Raw genomic sequence first — 17,500 nt, 5'->3', positions numbered from 1 at the left:
TCGTGGCTGCTGTTTTCTTACCAAAAGCAAGTAGTGGGTCATTATGGTAGCTACATCGGCCATAATGTGCAACTACTATAAATAAATGATGGCTACTATGAACAGAATACCAATAACTTTTTACAGTCAATTGGTGACATGGAGTCCATACTTTTCTGCCATTGTTGTAGTCCCGAAACCTCACGCAACATCACAACTGGGGAAACTCGGGTATCGTCGAAATTTCCCAAATTCCAACTCGTAAATACGACATTTGAGGGCCGTTCATGTGCTCGCAACTCATAAATACGATATATCCCACATGTAACCAATCAATGCTGTTGTGTGGAAACCTTTCGACTGCAGATCCTGTCTATGAGTTTCATTAAGGCATATATATTTTTGTGGATACAGATGTTTGATTTGATTTGATCAGGTAGCAGCAATATAGCCTTCTGCTTTGTTTTGTTATGTCGTTTCTCTTTGATACAGTGGAGAGGATCTAAGGGCAACAAATCAAGAGTTGAATCTAGATATACTCTTTTTGACAAGATCATTATGGTAGCTGTGCTTTGTTTGACAGCGTAGACTGGATGTAAACAAGGAAGACGGGGAGCGAGCGACAGAAAGACTGAAAGTGGAGAAATACAGAAAAGAAACATATTCAATCTGTGAGTGATGTAGCTTTCCTTTAGCCCACTGTGCCACGGAGCGCCCGAGGAAACAGAAGCTGAGCAGAAACAGCCACCGAGCTGGCAGAGCCAAACACTGAGAACGGATCGTCAATCAGAGCTAAAACACTGACATTTTCACTACGGAGAAAACTGTGTCCCACTAGCAAACAATTTAGCCAATGTCATCTGTAGTTCATACGTCAAACGATGAAATTGCTCTCAGGTCACACAGACACATCGCCGCTCTGCCACACGCGTCGGAAAACATTTTGAAAGCTTTATTGAATAAGGATAGATGGAGCCATTTGCGTTTGTTCCCGGGCTGGCCCTCCTCCACGCTTACTCACATTTACCCCCCTGTCCCTCACATCCAGTATTGCAGCCTTTAACGGGGACTAACTGCCGCGCTTCACAAACCGCCTCAATGCTTGTTTTGGAGAGGAGAGAGTGTTTCTCATTCACTTTCCCCCGCTCACATTTTCCCCCTCCTGCCAAATGCAACTGCTGTTCATTGTCGATGACAGTGATGTGGTGTCCTTTGGCCAAACAAACATTATACAAGGAAAAGGGAAAAAAGAAAACGCAAAGCCAGGGGCAACGAGAGGAGAGAACAGATATTGCTGGACTTGACATTCTACTATAGTCCCAATTGACTGAGACGTAATTAAATATTTAGCGAGCGAGTCAGACAAACAAAACCAGCCCGCGGAAACAAAACCAGCCCGCGGACGGCTTTCACGAATCAAAAGCAACAAACAAGAGGCACGGAGAATTCCAATTAGGTCAAAATGGAGGAGTGCGAGTCGATGGTAATTAAGAGAGACAACCAAATTAAATAGATATCAAAAAGAACCCACTTCCACATTGGCAGTTCTTGCCGGATTGTTGGAATGTCTCGTACCGGCCCGTCTGATTCAACAACTGAGCCCGACTGGGTGAACTTATTGGGAAAAACAAGTGGGGGAAGTTCAAAGCTTTTCAAAAGTTCATCAAAAGAAATTCTAGGCACTGGCAAGGATATTATTAATAACGACTGAAGACATCTGTTGCTCTGCTCTTGCAAGTTGAAGTCATTTTTGCACAACTGAAAGCTGAAGATTTAGATCAGTGGTCGGTGCAGTAATCCATGACTCAGCGCGGTCAGAGTAATTCAAAATATTACAGCCGTCTTGACAAGCCTCCCTGCCTGACTGCACTTTGGGACGACAGGTTGTAAAATTAATAGCGGCCGTTGATGCAACCGTTCATTATGAAATAGCGAACGCTGACTCACCGGACAACCTATACAAGCTCGCCACGGTCTGTTAAACAAGCAGTCCTCCCCTGTTGTCCACAAACACCTCTCGGCTGCGGGCATGGCCCTGCCCTGCTCCCGCTGGCCCCGCCTTCCCCCAACACACCCAGTGAAATTCCATTTGACTGATGCTTCAGAGGGACGTGTCAGTCATCATCACGCACCGCAAGTGGGTGTCAAGAGGGAAATAAATTAAGATAATAACGACGGTGGGGCACCGGTGGGGATAAGTGGCGACTTGAGCGATAGCGATCGGAGGCTACTGTCGGACAAGCCTGGGCAACGTTGTGGCTTTGGAGAAATACCAATCTCCTCTCTCATGTAAGATCACATGAGAGAGGAGAAGACAGCGTGCATTTCTTTTCACACATAGACGAGCAAATGTGGAGGTGGAAGAAGTAGGGTCATGTGAAATCCATTAGATTTTTTTCAAAATTCCATTTTCCATTTTAATTTTAATTTAAGAGTTATGAGAGGAGGTACGGTGGTGCAGTGGTAAGCACTATCGCCTCACAGCTCGAAGGTCGTGGGTTCGATTCCCACCTGGGCCGATGTGAACACTGAAGGAATGCGTGCCCGTCCGCATGTCCTCGAGTGCCCACCACCCGGGTGGGGGTCGGCAAAATGGCCTTTCTGTGTGGAGTTTGCATGTTCTCCCCGTGCCTCCCGGGGGTCTCCTTCATATAGGAACCCCCTTCACAAAAACATGCAACATCCTGGTTGCTTATATGGTTCCTCCTCTGATCGTTAAGGGCGCCTGTTCAGAGGGAGGGGAACTGGTTGGAATAGCGTGAACCTCCCACGTGCTATGTCCTACCGGTGAAGCTTCCTCGGGCAGGTGAAAAGAAGCGGCTGACTTGACTGCCCATGTCTCGGAGGATGCATGGAATTAGTCTCGGCTCTCCCCAGATCGGCAGAGGATGGAGTAGCAACCAGGATTGAGTAATTCAAATGAGCACTAAACGGGGGATAAAAATGGGATAAAAAATCGGGAAAAAAACATTAAAAAAAAAAAAAAAAAAGAGTTATGAGATGTATAGATATATAGATGTATATATATATAGATGTGTATATATAGATATATAGATGTGTGTATATATATATATATACACACACACATATATATATATATATATATGACTTGACTCTCTCAGACAGCCTCTTCGATATGTTTCTCAAAGTGAAAACCAAGTAGTGAGGTGATGAAAGGATCCCAACCTTTACAATTATGAAATCATTTAGCTTACTACAATAATAAAAAAATAATAAAAATAATTAGGTCTACTTGTGATTTTGATACTTAGGCCCGCTTTTTGTCAATTTCAGCCAAATTATGGAAAATTGTGCAGTATTCCATGTTTTATTACCAAATTCCATGATTCCGTAAAAATTTTTTTACGTTTTGCGGAAATCATATGGTTCTAGAAAAAGCAGTGTAAAAATATACGAGTTTACCGAGGTTTGCAATGTGCTCTGCACTGAATGAGCGCCGGCGGACATGTGCACACTTTCTCATTAAAGTAAACACACACTGCATCTTTATCACTCTCTCTCTCTCTCTCTCTCACACACACACACACACACACACACACACACACACACACACACAGACACACACACAGGGCAGGTCAGTACCTGAGAGCGGAGGTACAGTCATCAGACACATCGCTGCGGTCAGAGAGTTAACAAGAGCCGGCGAGATGAGTAAGGCTATTGCAGTGCGAGTGATGCATTATGTTGGAGTCAGTGAGTCTATAGGCCAGGGGTGAATCATCCCGCTCAGTGTCTTGGTTGGCACGAAAGGCCTTTCATCACTCCAGAGAGGGAAAAGAAAAGGACATTAATCAGGTTCTGCTCAACTTCACTTCAAGTTTCGACGTTCGTTTTAAAGTCTTATCTTATCTTATCTTATCTTATCTTAAAGACACAATCGTTTTGAAATTAATGTCAAAGGAGGATTCCGTTTAATTTGCAGCAGGAGACATTTTTTTAAAGATTTTCCAAGCTTTTTCTCAGCATAAATGCCCAAGATGGAGGCAGATTATCGTTGTCATTTTCCAGTACGTAGAACCATGAAGCAATGTGTGTTTAAATGTGAAATCTTGGAAGGAGAGAAAGAAAGAAAGAAAGAAAGAAAGAAAGAAAGAAAGAAAGAATAGTATCGCGATATTTTGTGTGGCAATATATCGTATCGCACGAATGCCAAGTATTGTGAATAAGTAACGTTTTTCCCCCCCTTTGGGGACATAATTTGCAGTTGAAAAAAGGTACAAAATCACAATATATCGCAATATCGCAATACTCAATATATCGCAATACTATCACATCACAATACTATCGTATCGTGACTTAAGTACGGTGATAATATCGTATCGTGGGGCATCTGGTGATTCCCACCCCTAGTAACTAAGCACTATATGGAGGAGATGGTGAGGAGAGGCGCTCTTAGCATCAAATCTACACAATATGTTTTGCATCTGAAATTTGCAGCCATGCAAAAATGAAGTAGCTCATTAACACTAATTGTGCTTAGAGAATGACTGACGTGCCGACGTCCCAACAGAACGCAAACAAACTGGCAGAGGCCTGTCAGGTTACCTCCCCTCTGCTTTTCTCTTCTTCACTCCCTCCCTCTCTCTTCTCCCTCCCTCTCTCTCTCCATCCCTCCCTCTCTCTCTCTCCCTCCCTCTCTCTCTCTCCCTCCCTCTCTCTCTCTCTCTCCCTCTCCCTCCATCCCTCTCTCCCTCCCTCTCTCTCATCTCTCCATCCCTCCACAGAGTTGTTTGACATATGCTGGTCGCACATGAGTGCCCGTTTGAGGGGCAGTTGTGGGAATCTGGGGGAGGGGGCGGGACGGGGGGAGGTACCAGGCTGGCAGACAGACAGGGAGCCGAGGGCGGGGGGGCGGGGCCTCCACTCCAGCTCCCTGTGCCAGCCCAGGCCTGGAACAAGAGACTGGGCTAGCTGGTTGTGAAGGGGGGAGGGGGTGGGGGGGAGGGGGTGGCCTGTGTGTGTGTATGTGTGTGTGGGGGGGGGGGGGATGGCCTGTGTGTGTGGGATGATGTTAGTGTTAGCTCACTGCCCCAATACCTGCTCCTGTGGGGAGTTTATAATCAGATTTATGCGTGCCTAACTAAGCCCGTCACCTCACTATGTCCACCTCAGAATCAAGAGAGAGAGAGGGGGTATAAATATAAATATAAAAAAAAAAATATATATATATATATATATATATATATATATATATATATATATATATATAAAATTGCATATCACGGGGCTGAGCACAGCCTATAGCATGCACCACAGTAATAAATAGAGCTATAGCAGTGTAGGCTTGCCATAGGAAAGACAATCATCTCAATGGTCTGTCAATAAGGCTGCTAAATGTAGTTAGGAACTATAAAATGATGATTATTATTAGCAAGGTCAGTGGATGTATGTCAATACTCTGCTGTCTGTGGACTTGCCCCTCATGAACGAACAACTCCTCTTGCACTATCACTAATGTTACACAAGAGCGTAATGTTTCTTTCTCTCTTCTCTCTCTGTCCTCGTTTCCTTCTTTCAAACGATACTAAAACTCCTATTTGATGCTTTTTCTCTCTCATGCCTGCATACAATTACAACTGTGGGACCATATCAAACCAAACAATGGGTCGTTTTATTTTCGGGGGAAACTCCCAATGGTGTCCATTCCCAGGCCTGTTTTGAGAATAGAAGCAGATACTAAACTTGACTGCCTGGCAAATGGATTCACAATAGCCCCCCAAATATATTGCTCTCTCTTCCAAAGCGGGCCGAGCGAGCCGCACGACACCGACCGCAAGCCAGAACAAAAAGCCCACAACAACATCCAGCAGAGAGAGAGAGCCAGCATCTGCTTTGTGCCGGGCGTTCAAGGCTGTGGAGCTGCAGCATCAAAGAGAGAGAGAGAGAGAGAGAGAGAGAGAGAGAGAGAGAGAGAGAGAGAGAGAGAGAGAGAGAGAGAGAGAGGGGCGATGCTGTAATGGCTCCAGTGGTGGTGAAGGAAACGGCACGTGACAACAGAATGGATGCAATCTCTTTTCCTGCCTTTATTCACTAGCCAGCCTGTTTCTCTTCTTCTGCCTGTCTCCTCCCTCCATCCATTTCCCTGTTCCTATCCAGGAACCCAGAAAAGAAGGAAGAGTCATCACATCATACATTCTAATGCTCTGCTTGGGGCCAGACTATGGCCCAGTAAAACACAACGTATCTAAAGTACGTCGTGTGACCTTTGATGAGGAAATGCCTCGACCAAATGAAAGAACAGATTTCAGAGAAAAGACTACAGGCGGATTTTCCCTTGTGTGAGTTCATTTGTGTGTGTGAGAGTGTGTGTGTGAGTGTGAGAGAGAGTGATAAAGATTCAGTGTGTGTTTACTTTAATGAGAAATGTCACCGGGTCCCCCATGTTTTATTGCAGAAAGTGTTGACACCAAAATTTACCAAAATAGTCCTACATTGCTGTCATTGTGTTAGTTATGGATGGAATTATAGTGAAAATAAATAATTCCCCTTTTTGCTGGGGACCCCACTTTGAGAACCACTGCTGTAAAGTATGCCTAGATAATCATGTTTGGATATTATTTGGAAACAAACAGCAAATAAACGAATGTGCACATTCAGAAAGATCTGTCAGTAGCTCTCTGAAATGTTTCATTTCATTATTTCATCAAAGGTCATATGACAGATATGTTGTGTTTTAGTGTGCTTCTCCATGCAGCTCCCATAGGCTTCAATAGGACTGGCCCCAAGCAGAGCACGAGAACGTCAGTATGATGAAATGACTCTTCCTTCTTTTATAGGTTCCTTGCTGCCTATCTCCCTCCATCCCTCTTCACCATGCTGCGCTCCCCTGTTCTCTCTTCATCACTCTTGCTCTGCTGGCTGTCGTCGTCAGCGGAGAGGCCAGAGAGAGTTTTCTAGCTGCCACTCCGTCACTACACAGAGCGGCAGCACACCAAACACACACAGGCAGGAGAGTGACACTGCCAGAGTGCTGAAGGAACCCGGGCGCGGCGTGCAGAAATAGAGGTAGAGAGAGGCAGACAGACAGCAGGAGAGAGAGAGAGAGAGAGAGAGAGAGAGAGAGAGAGAGAGAGAGAGAGAGAGGCAGGCTCTGAGATGGTAGACAGGCAGAAGAAGAGAGAGAGGCAGAGAGAGGCAGGCTCTGAGACAGTAGACAGGCAGAAGAAGAGAGAGAGAGGTAGAGAGAGGCAGACAGACAGCAGGAGAGAAAGAGAGAGGTAGAGAGAGGCAGGCTCTGAGACATCAGATAGACAGAAGAAGAGAGAGAGAGGTAGAGAGAGGCAGACAGACAGCAGGAGAGAAAGAGAGAGGTAGAGAGAGGCAGGCTCTGAGACGGCAGATAGACAGAAGGAGAGAGAGAGGTAGAGAGACACATGCTCTGAGACAGCAGACAGGCAGAAGGAGAGAGAGAGAGGGAGAGAGAGGCAGATAGACAGAAGGAGAGAGAGAGGTAGAGAGAGGCAGATAGACAGAAGGAGAGAGAGAGGCAGGCTCTGAGACAGCAGACAGGCAGAAGGAGAGAGAGAGAGAGGGAGAGAGAGGCAGATAGACAGAAGGAGAGAGAGGTAGAGAGAGGCAGATAGACAGAAGGAGAGAGAGAGAGGCAGGCTCTGAGACAGCAGACAGGCAGAAGGAAAGAGATAGAGAGGTAGAGAGAGGCAGATAGACAGAAGGAGAGAGAGAGGCAGGCTCTGAGACAGCAGACAGACAGAGAGAGAGAGGCAGAGAGAGACATGCTCTGAGACAGCAGACAGACAGAGAGAGAGAGAGAGAGAGGCAGGCTCTGAGACAGCAGACAGACAGACAGAAGGAGAGAGAGAGACGGGCGAAACAGACAACCCGCTCCCTCTTCAACCCCTCCTGGTTTTTGGCCAGCAGCCAGCTCCTCCATCAATAGCACTCAGGGAAATGGAGAGGGAGGGAGAGGAGAGGATGGGAGAGGAGAGGGGGTGACAGATACGCTGTAGATAGTTAAGATAGAGAGGGCCGAGGACAGCAAGGACAAAGCCAGCAAGAGACGGGAGTGGGAGAGGTGGAGGTGGAGAGAAAGAACAGGGGGAGACAGAGAGGAGGAGAGAGGGGGGTATATAGATATATAATGGAGGTGATTGAGCAGAGGGCGGGAGAGGGGGAGGCAGGAGCTTGCGGAGAAGGCAGTAACCAGAGTCCTATCGATGTGTAATGAAAGCCCCACGTCAGGGGAGGGACGACCGGAAGGACAGAAGGACTGAGGGAGGGAAGGATGTGAGAGAGAGAGAGAGACACACAGAGGGACAGAGAGAGAGAGAGGAAGAGAGAGAGAGTGAGAGACACAGAGGGACAGAGAGAGAGAGAGAGAGGAAGAGAATGAGGGAGAGACACAGAGGGACAGAGAGAGAGAGAGAGGGAGACACAGAGGGACAGAGAGAGAGAGAGAGGAAGAGAGAGAGATAGAGAGAGAGAGAGAGAGACACACAGAGGGACAGAGAGAGAGAGAGAGGAAGAGAATGAGGGAGAGACACAGAGGGACAGAGAGAGAGAGAGGGAGAGACACAGAGGGACAGAGAGAGAGAGAGAGAGAGAGAGAGAGAGAGAGGGAGAGACACAGAGGGACAGAGAGAGAGAGAGGGAGAGACACAGAGGGACAGAGAGAGGAAGAGTGTGAGGCAGCGAGAGAAGGGTGAGTGGGTGAACAAGTGGAAGCGGGGACGTAGAAAGGCATAATGTCATTTGTTTAATAATGCAGGCAGAGAGAAGAAGCAGGAAGTGATGGAGAGAGAGAGGGAGAGAGAGAGAGAGAGAGAGAGAGAGAGAGAGAGAGAGATGGACTCCTGCCAACAGTGAGAGGTAAAGTGACTGGGGAGATGGTATGATTGCTGGTTATGGGCAGGCAGAGGGCTGGCTGGGTGGGGAGATGGATTGCCACACAGAGAGACACACGCTGCGTTCTCTCGGCTTACAGCCAGGTATCGCTCTAACCCCCTTTCGCTCGGAGGATGACACCAATTTCCCAAAATGGTGGACGGCGTTTCTCTCAGAACGGAACAGAGCAGAGCAGATGTTCCCTTTGCCTTGGCAGGAACCAGAACGTGCACAAACCCCCGTGTCAGACGGTGAACCGGCGCTGGCTGGCTCTGTGCGCTGGCTCTCTGCAACCCCATCGTCTTCTAAAACACCATCCACTGATGATGATCACACGCACGCTTGGCCCGGCTGGCCAAAATGGCCGACAGTATCAGTACCGTCCAAAACGCCTGCTGTGTGAGAGTGGAAGCCGTGCCGCGCATCTGGCCCCCGGCATAAGCTCCGAGCCTCTCTAACCCGCGCTCCTCTAAAACAGCGGGGGGGGGGGAAGGCTATCCATTCAGGATGTAGCGCACGCTGGGTCTGATCCTCCAAAATGGCTGACCGCTTCGCCGCGATGCCCGCGCGAGGAGGGGGAAAGTGTGCGCGGCCCGTTACAGCCCTGCAAAGCCTTGGCTAACCCACAGTGCTCTGAACCAGCGGGGTCCGTCTATTCAGCACGGACCCCTTTTGTGTGGGCAGCGGGCTGCTGTCGTTACCCCCGGTGCGACGGACCCTCCACGCTCTCTAACCACTCATTTTTATTCAGGCGATAAGGTCAGCTACCCGCGGCGGCTTAAAAGGCCCCGAGGAGCTCTGGAGTGGCAGCTAAAGAGATGCCAGGGACAGACTCACTCACTCACGAACACGCACACACACACACACACAGACACAGACACAAGACACACACAGGGGAGGGGGGGTGCAATCAGCACAGGCATACAGGGAGGAATGAAGGTGTGAAAAGATAATACAGAACAAGGCCAGGTCGAAACCTGGCATAGCCCCGGTGCATGGTATCGTCACGCATTTTTTCCAAAGGTGGGTTGTATCATTTTAGATAGTTATTGTCATGCTAATGCCTGTGCAAGTGGTCATTTTTCTGATCAGTTTGTTTTTAAGTACTTATTTGACATATAAAAAGGGATGATTGACAGCTGTGGCAGCCAGTCTCAAGCCGTCATCTACAGGCTACAGGCTCTTCACCTTATAGATCTGTTTTAGATAGAGAAGACACTGCTTGGTAAAACAAAAGGAAGACACTGCTTGATCTGTCTACCAGACTGTATATCGATGGACCGCAATAAAAAGGACATTGTTTTGAGAAAGCTGCGCGAAGTTGGTTGGGGACTTAAGTAAGTTCAGAAAATAATGTGTTTTATTAGTTACTCCAGCTACGTTATCGTTTATTTTAATACACAATGGTTTTAATGGAAGCAGACTAGCATTAACCGCTTGTCTGTTTTGCCGGTTTTTGTCGGCTTCATATTACTCTAACCTAACAACCGATAACGATAGCTGGAATAACACAATAATAGACACATATTTTCAGAACTTACCAGGTTTTCCAACTACCTGCATATGCCAGGAAATGTGTTTTATAATGTTAACTCCCGGGTCTAACCATAACATGGGGCCTACACAAGTGTACACAACAACCAGCCAATAGCTAATCGCTAACGCGTTAGCGTTAGCTTACAGACACTGGAGGTTTTATTTTTGGTATTAAAGCAATAAACGTTTTTATATAGATATCTCAGGGAAGTGCTTTGACTGTGGGGATGTTCGTTCAATCTTCACAAGCTCCTCTCTTAGCTGCTGTAAGGATATACAGAGAAGAGACCAGGCAGGCTGGCTAACATTGTGTAAAACAGAAGGAACACACTGCTTTATCTGTCTACCAGACTGTATATCGATGGACCGTGTTAGCTAGCTAATTAGCCATGTTAGCTGCCTCAGTAGGTAACGTTAGCCTATAGAGAGTATTTATCTGACGTTTATGTTAGCTACTCCTCAAACCTGCGGGTGGAAATGGTTTATGCGATGCGATGTATGTTGAAGCAAGACAACGTTTTAATGTACCTTGAATTTGACAAATTACGACGGGTCGTGCTCACGCAGATCTAAGCCCTGGCCATCCTAGGCTCAACGCGAGACTCATCAGTCATTCGGATGAGTCTTGCGTTGAGGCTATGGCCATCTGTATTTTTACAAACGCTGAAATATTCCCATACAGCCGACGTTTTTAGATGGGGGAAAGTTCAGGGGGGTCCTTGCGTTCTCCTGCTTTATCACACACATGATTGTAAACACACAGGGACAGCTCCTCACAGCTCCTCTCTACTGTGCGTCTGGCATGCAGCAAGGGGGAGGGGCCGCGTAAGCTGCATTCTGCAAAGCCACCTGGGCACGTTGTTTTGGGGAAACAGCTGATACCGTGAGGAAGGTATGACAGCAAATCTTAGTGGGGCAGCGGCGCCCTCTAGTGGCCGGCCGCCATTTAGTCGCCTAAAACGGTGCATAATTAGTCTTGGCGACATGCGGGAATGTAAGGCCCCTGGTGCATTACCAGCACCGGGGCCAAAAACAGATGAGAGAAACTGAAAAGAAAAAAATATAATCTTCATTTCAAGAGGTTTCCCCCGTCTGTCTGTCTGTCTGTCTGTCTGTCTGTCTGTCTGTCTGCCTGCCTGTCTGTCTGTCTGTCTGTCTGCCTGTCTCTCTGTCTGTCTGTCTGCCTGTCTGTCTGTCTGTCTGCCTGTCTGCCTGTCTGTCTGTCTGCCTGTCTCTCTGTCTGTCTGTCTGCCTGTCTGTCTGTCTGCCTGTCTGCCTGCCTGTCTGTCTGTCTGCCTGTCTCTCTGTCTGTCTGCCTGCCTGTCTGTCTGTCTGTCTGTCTGTCTGTCTGCCTGTCTCTCTGTCTGTCTGTCTGCCTGTCTGTCTGTCTGCCTGTCTGCCTGTCTGTCTGTCTGTCTGCCTGTCTCTCTGTCTGTCTGTCTGCCTGTCTGTCTGTCTGCCTGTCTGCCTGCCTGTCTGTCTGTCTGCCTGTCTCTCTGTCTGTCTGTCTGCCTGCCTGTCTGTCTGTCTGCCTGTCTGCCTGTCTGTCTGTCTGCCTGTCTCTCTGTCTGTCTGTCTGTCTGTCTGTCTGCCTGTCTGTCTGTCTGTCTGTCTGCCTGCCTGTCTGTCTGCCTGCCTGTCTGCCTGTCTGCCTGTCTGTCTGCCTGTCTCTCTGTCTGTCTGTCTGCCTGCCTGCCTGTCTGCCTGTCTGTCTGCCTGCCTGTCTGTCTGCCTGTCTGTCTGCCTGTCTCTCTGTCTGCCTGCCTGTCTGCCTGCCTGGATAGCTGGCTGGCTTTCTTGCCTGGGCGTAAACTTTCCTTTATTTTTTATTTATTTATTTTCTCTGTGCCTTTCTTTCTGTGTCTGGGTTGTGTTAATGTCAGCTGAGAGCAGCTTCTGAGGCGCGTGTGAAGTTCAGATCTCCGTAGTTGGCTGGCTGAGGGCGTTTTCTCCCCCTCACTAACGTCAAACAAAGACACGGTGACAGCTTGGTTCAAAACAAGCTGTTCGTCCCCGTGTGCTCTCAATTTCCCTGTATTGTTTTGAGTTGACACGCCACAGCAGCACAGTGCCCCAACTGTTTCTGTAGCACGCCTCCACCTGCTCGCAACGCAGTCCAACTAACGTAAGCCAGTTCAACTATGGTTTCATATCAGTTAGTCCACGTTTGAATGAGACTGGGCCCCGGGGTGTGTATAAGGCAGCGACTACTGATCTGTCCGAAAATTGACACAATTACTAACGAAAAGATTTATGTCCGTTGGGCTGTTTTGGAACGTCAACATTCTGGCATTCAGAACAGCTCGCATCCTCGACTCTGATTTGCTAAAGGGACGTTGACGAATCCGTCGGGTTCAGAAAAAGCTCAACTGGGTTGAACTTTCTATCCGTCAAAACAGATAGGCCCGAGACAGACGCGTCATCAGCGCAGCCTGGACAACGGACAGATAGGCCAGAGACAGACCCGTCATCAGCGCAGCCTGGACAACGGACAGATAGGCCAGAGACAGACCCGTCATCAGCGCAGCCTGGACAACGGACAGTTCTCCTTAAGAATAAATTGATACGAACGGACAAAATAGATTAAGACAGACGGACACAATGTGGCTTAAATTTCCAAGCTGGAAAAGGTTAGTAACTTTTTTTGCATGTGGCAGTCTAGATTATAGAAGAAGCCTTCAGAGGTCTCTACTCTCTTTTGATGTGCAAATAACATTCATTTTCATTTCAAGGGTTGATTTGGAATGTGACACTGGCAAATATAACTGTTCGATCATCTGCTCTCACTGGATCCTGTCCATCTCCATCACAGGAGTAAAATCAGCTTGCTTCATCAAACAAAACATGCTTCATAAAGGAACGAAGAGCTATACTGAGACTTCAACGTCAGCCAAACCTAAACCAAAACCAAAACTAGCTTCATTGACATTATTCCACAAAATGCTAGTAGGCCTACAGCACACCAACATTGATCAAATATTCCACTGAAGTGGACGGCTGCAAAAGCACACATCTGAAAAAGACTATAGCCTACTTCAGGGGAGACATGGCTCCTTGGAGGACAGGGAGAAACTCACCGTTGGGGCTGCTTCCGTCTCCGTCCAGCTGCCGTTTCTGTGCGCTCTTAAACTCCTTGAGGGAGAGGTAGAGCACCTTGCGCACCACCCGCTCCTCTGACCAGGGGATCCCATCGCTGTCATCCTGTGCAAACAACAGAGAGAGACGCAGAGTCAGTACAACTATTACCATAGATAAAGACAGTAGCAGGCGCTCATTCTGATGGAACGGAAGTCCCCCCCTCTTCACCTTCATTTCAACTGTGGTTGACGGACATGATCTCTGTTATACAGATGGAGAGACTCAGGTTCCCGAGGACTCACTTTTTAAAAATTCAACTATTTAGACCCTGTTTCTAGCCTAGCTCGATGAGGTTAGGGGTGATGGATGATACCCCCAGCTGGTTTATCATGGACCCCATGAACAAAATACAGTAGCAGGTGGAGGGAAGTGTTCTCACCATAGCCAGTGATTTGAAGAAACAAGCTTTTTATCACCTCAGACTCAGTTTATGATCACTTATTTGAGTTTTATTTTTATTTTTATAAAATGATCCAAGTATTGTCATTGGCATATAATTTTTATATGTTCACCATCTGTCTATCTGTGTGTATTTTTAGCATCTCAAAAAGTGATAAAAAGATTTGGCTGAAATGTGTTGGACTGATGGTGTTTGGACCTGGGATTTCCGCCTGAGATGATTTTCATGTTTTAGCCAGAACTAATTCTGCTGCATTCATTTACTGGTGGGACATCCACCACTTCCAAATCAGATGCTTAACACAATTGCATTCATGAGGAATTTTGTCAGAAAGTCACAATTGGAAAACAAACAATGAACAAACATGAACCCACGAACAGGCTGCAGCTTTCTGTAGAGCTGTTGGGGAAATGATCAGCATCGTCGGAGGTCTGTGCTCTGCTGAGTAGGCCTAACTTCCATTTTGTTTCTATTGTCAAACTGCAGGACCATAACAAAGTGACTTAAGTCAGATTAGCGCTAACAGGCCAAAAAGACAGAATCAGTATCTAACAAGCTAATGTAAGCACCTGGTAATATTCTATGAATTTCTGTCTTCCTCACCAGATTTAGAAAATGCGACCAGTATTTTAGAGGCGCATGGATAAAAAAAAAAAAGTGTGGTCATGCATTTGATCCTCAAAATGACTATGTGACTGTGGACAACACAACGCTATTTATTGTTGAAATGCAGGAAAACTATGACAGCTTCAGTAAAAAGAGGAAGAATATGGGAATTTTAACATAGGCGTCGTTATTAATGGGGGGAGTCTCCTGATACTGTGCCTCTTTCTTTCCGGTTGTGTCCTTGCCCCGCGCCATTCCTAGCCATATCGTGACATTCGTGTGACACAGCATTAGCATAACATAGCGTTAGCTTGCAGCTAGAGACACAGGGCGAGGAAATCAGCATAACAATACGCCAAGGAGCGAATCTGCACACAATGCCGTGATGGGACGGCGTTGCAAACCCTATGGTGATGAATGGCCAAGGAAGCCAATGAAAAATGCATCATGGGACGGCGAGTTCATGTGTTGCTAATCTCTCCCAGAGCGACTGAGACAGAGGATGTTATTGTTTGAAGGGGTCACCAGAGGTCACACACAGTCGCACACACACACACACACACACACACACACACACACACACACACAGTCGCACACACACACACCCACACACACACACACACACACACACAGTCGCACACACACACACACACCACATCCTTCCCCAACACATGGCCGCTCCTCTCCGCTCTGTCTCAATCCCAGCAACAAACACATGCGTGAGCCGCCAGAGCTCCAGAGCTAGCTGCAGCACATCAAAGCCAGAGCTGATTCAAAACACTGGATTGCCTATATTGAGATTTTGGAGAGCCTAATAGAAAAATGAAAAATTCCCCTGAAACGAAGACTTGTTAAAAAGCTCTTTAGTGAGCGTCCAACAGCAATGAGCGTACTTGTCCCTCCCCACCCCCCCCCCTCCCCTCGCTGCTCGGGCAGCTGTGTTTGATGTGGAACAACGCTAATGACTAAAGGAAATGAGATTAGGACACGAGCAACAACAAAGACGTATTAATAAATAATGGCAGCTGGAAATAGCTTTTTTCCTCTAATCGAGCCACCGGGCGAGCACATTTTCAACAGTCGAGAGAAAAGAAAACACTTTCTCTCTCTCTCTCTCGTGAGGATGGCAAGCTACAATTATGCTAATTCGCTGAATTAAACACACATTTCCGATCTAAATCGGAGGACCGTATAAAATTCATGTCGACTCATCCCGGGCTAGCCTAGCCTAGCACGTTCGCCTCTGTCGGGCTGCTATTGGTTGCGTGCTGGGGAGAACACGCCGTGTGGAGGAGAGTGTGTGTGTGTGTGTGTGTGTGTGTGTGTGTGTGTGTGTGTGTGTGTGCGCGCTCATCAGGCCTGGCGACTCAAGATGGTTGGGAGCTGGCTGGCACACAGAACGGTGACATCAGCGCGGGGCGCATTAAAAGTCTCCACCTCGCGCGGAAATAATGACTCGGAGACATCTTATCACCGCTGTAATAACCGATAACGGCCACAGACATCCATTAAGAGCAAGTGCTCTCGTAAAGAAAAAAGAAGACACGATAACTGGAATTCAGACAAGCGTGGTGGGAGGTAAGGGAGAAACACTGCTGTGTGCGTGTGTGTGTGTGTCTGTGTGTGTGTGTGTGTGTGTGTGTGTGTGTGTGTGTGTGTGTGTGTGTGTGTAGGCTATATGTGTGTGTGTGTGTGTGTGTGTGTGTGTGAGTTATTCTCTGCATCATCCTAATTATGCATCCACCCCACAGCCAGTGAATAAAATGCTACTGAAATGAGTGCTGCTCGTAAACAGCCTTTCCCTCAGCGCTTCCAGTCTACTGCACTCTACACACACACACACACACACACACACACACACACACACACACACACTAATAGAAAGAGGAGGATGGCTAACGCATGCCTTCTGATCAGAGCAGGCAGCTCCATTGGTCATTCTTCTTACAGCATGGGACCGGGGTGTGTGTGCACGGTATAGAGCTAACAGTCACGTGATGTCTCTTGCCCCGGAAGTGAGTTTCCCATTCGTTTTCTCCATAGACATTTCAAAAAATCCTTCTCTAATGAGTTTTAAGGCTGGAACCAAGCCAACGCGTGACCTACTGAATCATGAGTGACCATAAAACATTTCAGTTGGAGCAAAAAATAAATAATAAAAAGTCAGGGGAAATCGACATCACGTGACTGTTCAGCTGTGTGTGTCCTAGGCAACTTTCAAAGTGCAGCACAATGGCCTCACACAGTGGTGAGGTCTTACTTTTCCTCAAACCTTGACCTTGCTGAGTCAAAAGCTTTGAATGTGAATTTTCAAAGCCTTCTTATTACAGATCCTACTTCAGAATTTAGTCCACAAAATGTCAGCTGCCCCCACACAGTTCACCATGTATTCGCCAAGCTGCCCCCATAGAGTTCACCATGTATTCTCCAAGCTGCCCCCATAGAGTTCACCATGTATTCTCCAAGCTGCCCCCACATAGTTCACCATGTATTCTCAGAGCCAGGAGCTCATGTGTTGGCTCACTCACCTCTACTATACTGTCTAATTAAGCAGGAATACTATAAATGATCTTAACACAGTGTTTCTCAATGGGTGGTTCAGGACCCAAAAGTGGGTTGTTATTATTATGAGCTATTTTGAAATATTATGGGTGTTTTTTCTTTTCTTTTTTTATAGTTTAATATAGTTTAATAAAAAAACAACGTTCTCCGACATTTACACAACTCTTAATCATTTCTGACAATGTTGACGAGCCTGAAGATCCGGCGTGCTTTTGTGTTTTTGTTGTGTTTGTGTTGTGTTTCTTGAGCAGATAAAAACACGCTTCTCAGTCACAATCATGTGCTGATGTCTCCGGGCTGCAGCGTGGCGGGGGGCCGGGGGGGGGGGGGGGGGCGTGGCTGCAGGCGGAGAGGGGGGCACACAACAAGATTAAAAGCTGGGTGTCTGCACATGACGGAGCTAAGGGGTGACAGCCA

At 47.3% G+C, this 17,500-nt stretch overlaps 1 protein-coding gene across 1 annotated transcript in view; it reads right to left on the bottom strand.

The window, feature by feature from the left end:
• Positions 1 to 17,500, bottom strand: part of jarid2b (jumonji and AT-rich interaction domain containing 2b) — a 163,296-nt gene that overhangs the window by 77,576 nt on the left and 68,220 nt on the right. The window contains exon 2 of the mRNA XM_083646949.1: positions 13,455 to 13,578. Within this exon, the coding sequence (XP_083503075.1) occupies positions 13,455 to 13,578 (124 nt within the window). The remainder of the gene's footprint in view (positions 1 to 13,454; positions 13,579 to 17,500) is intronic.

The sequence above is a fragment of the Poromitra crassiceps genome (assembly GCF_964638095.1).
Source record: "Poromitra crassiceps genome assembly, chromosome: 11".
NCBI classification, from domain to species: Eukaryota; Metazoa; Chordata; class Actinopteri; order Beryciformes; family Melamphaidae; genus Poromitra; species Poromitra crassiceps.
Note: the sequence above shows the minus strand (reverse complement) of the source record. Positions and strands in the feature narration are given on the sequence as shown.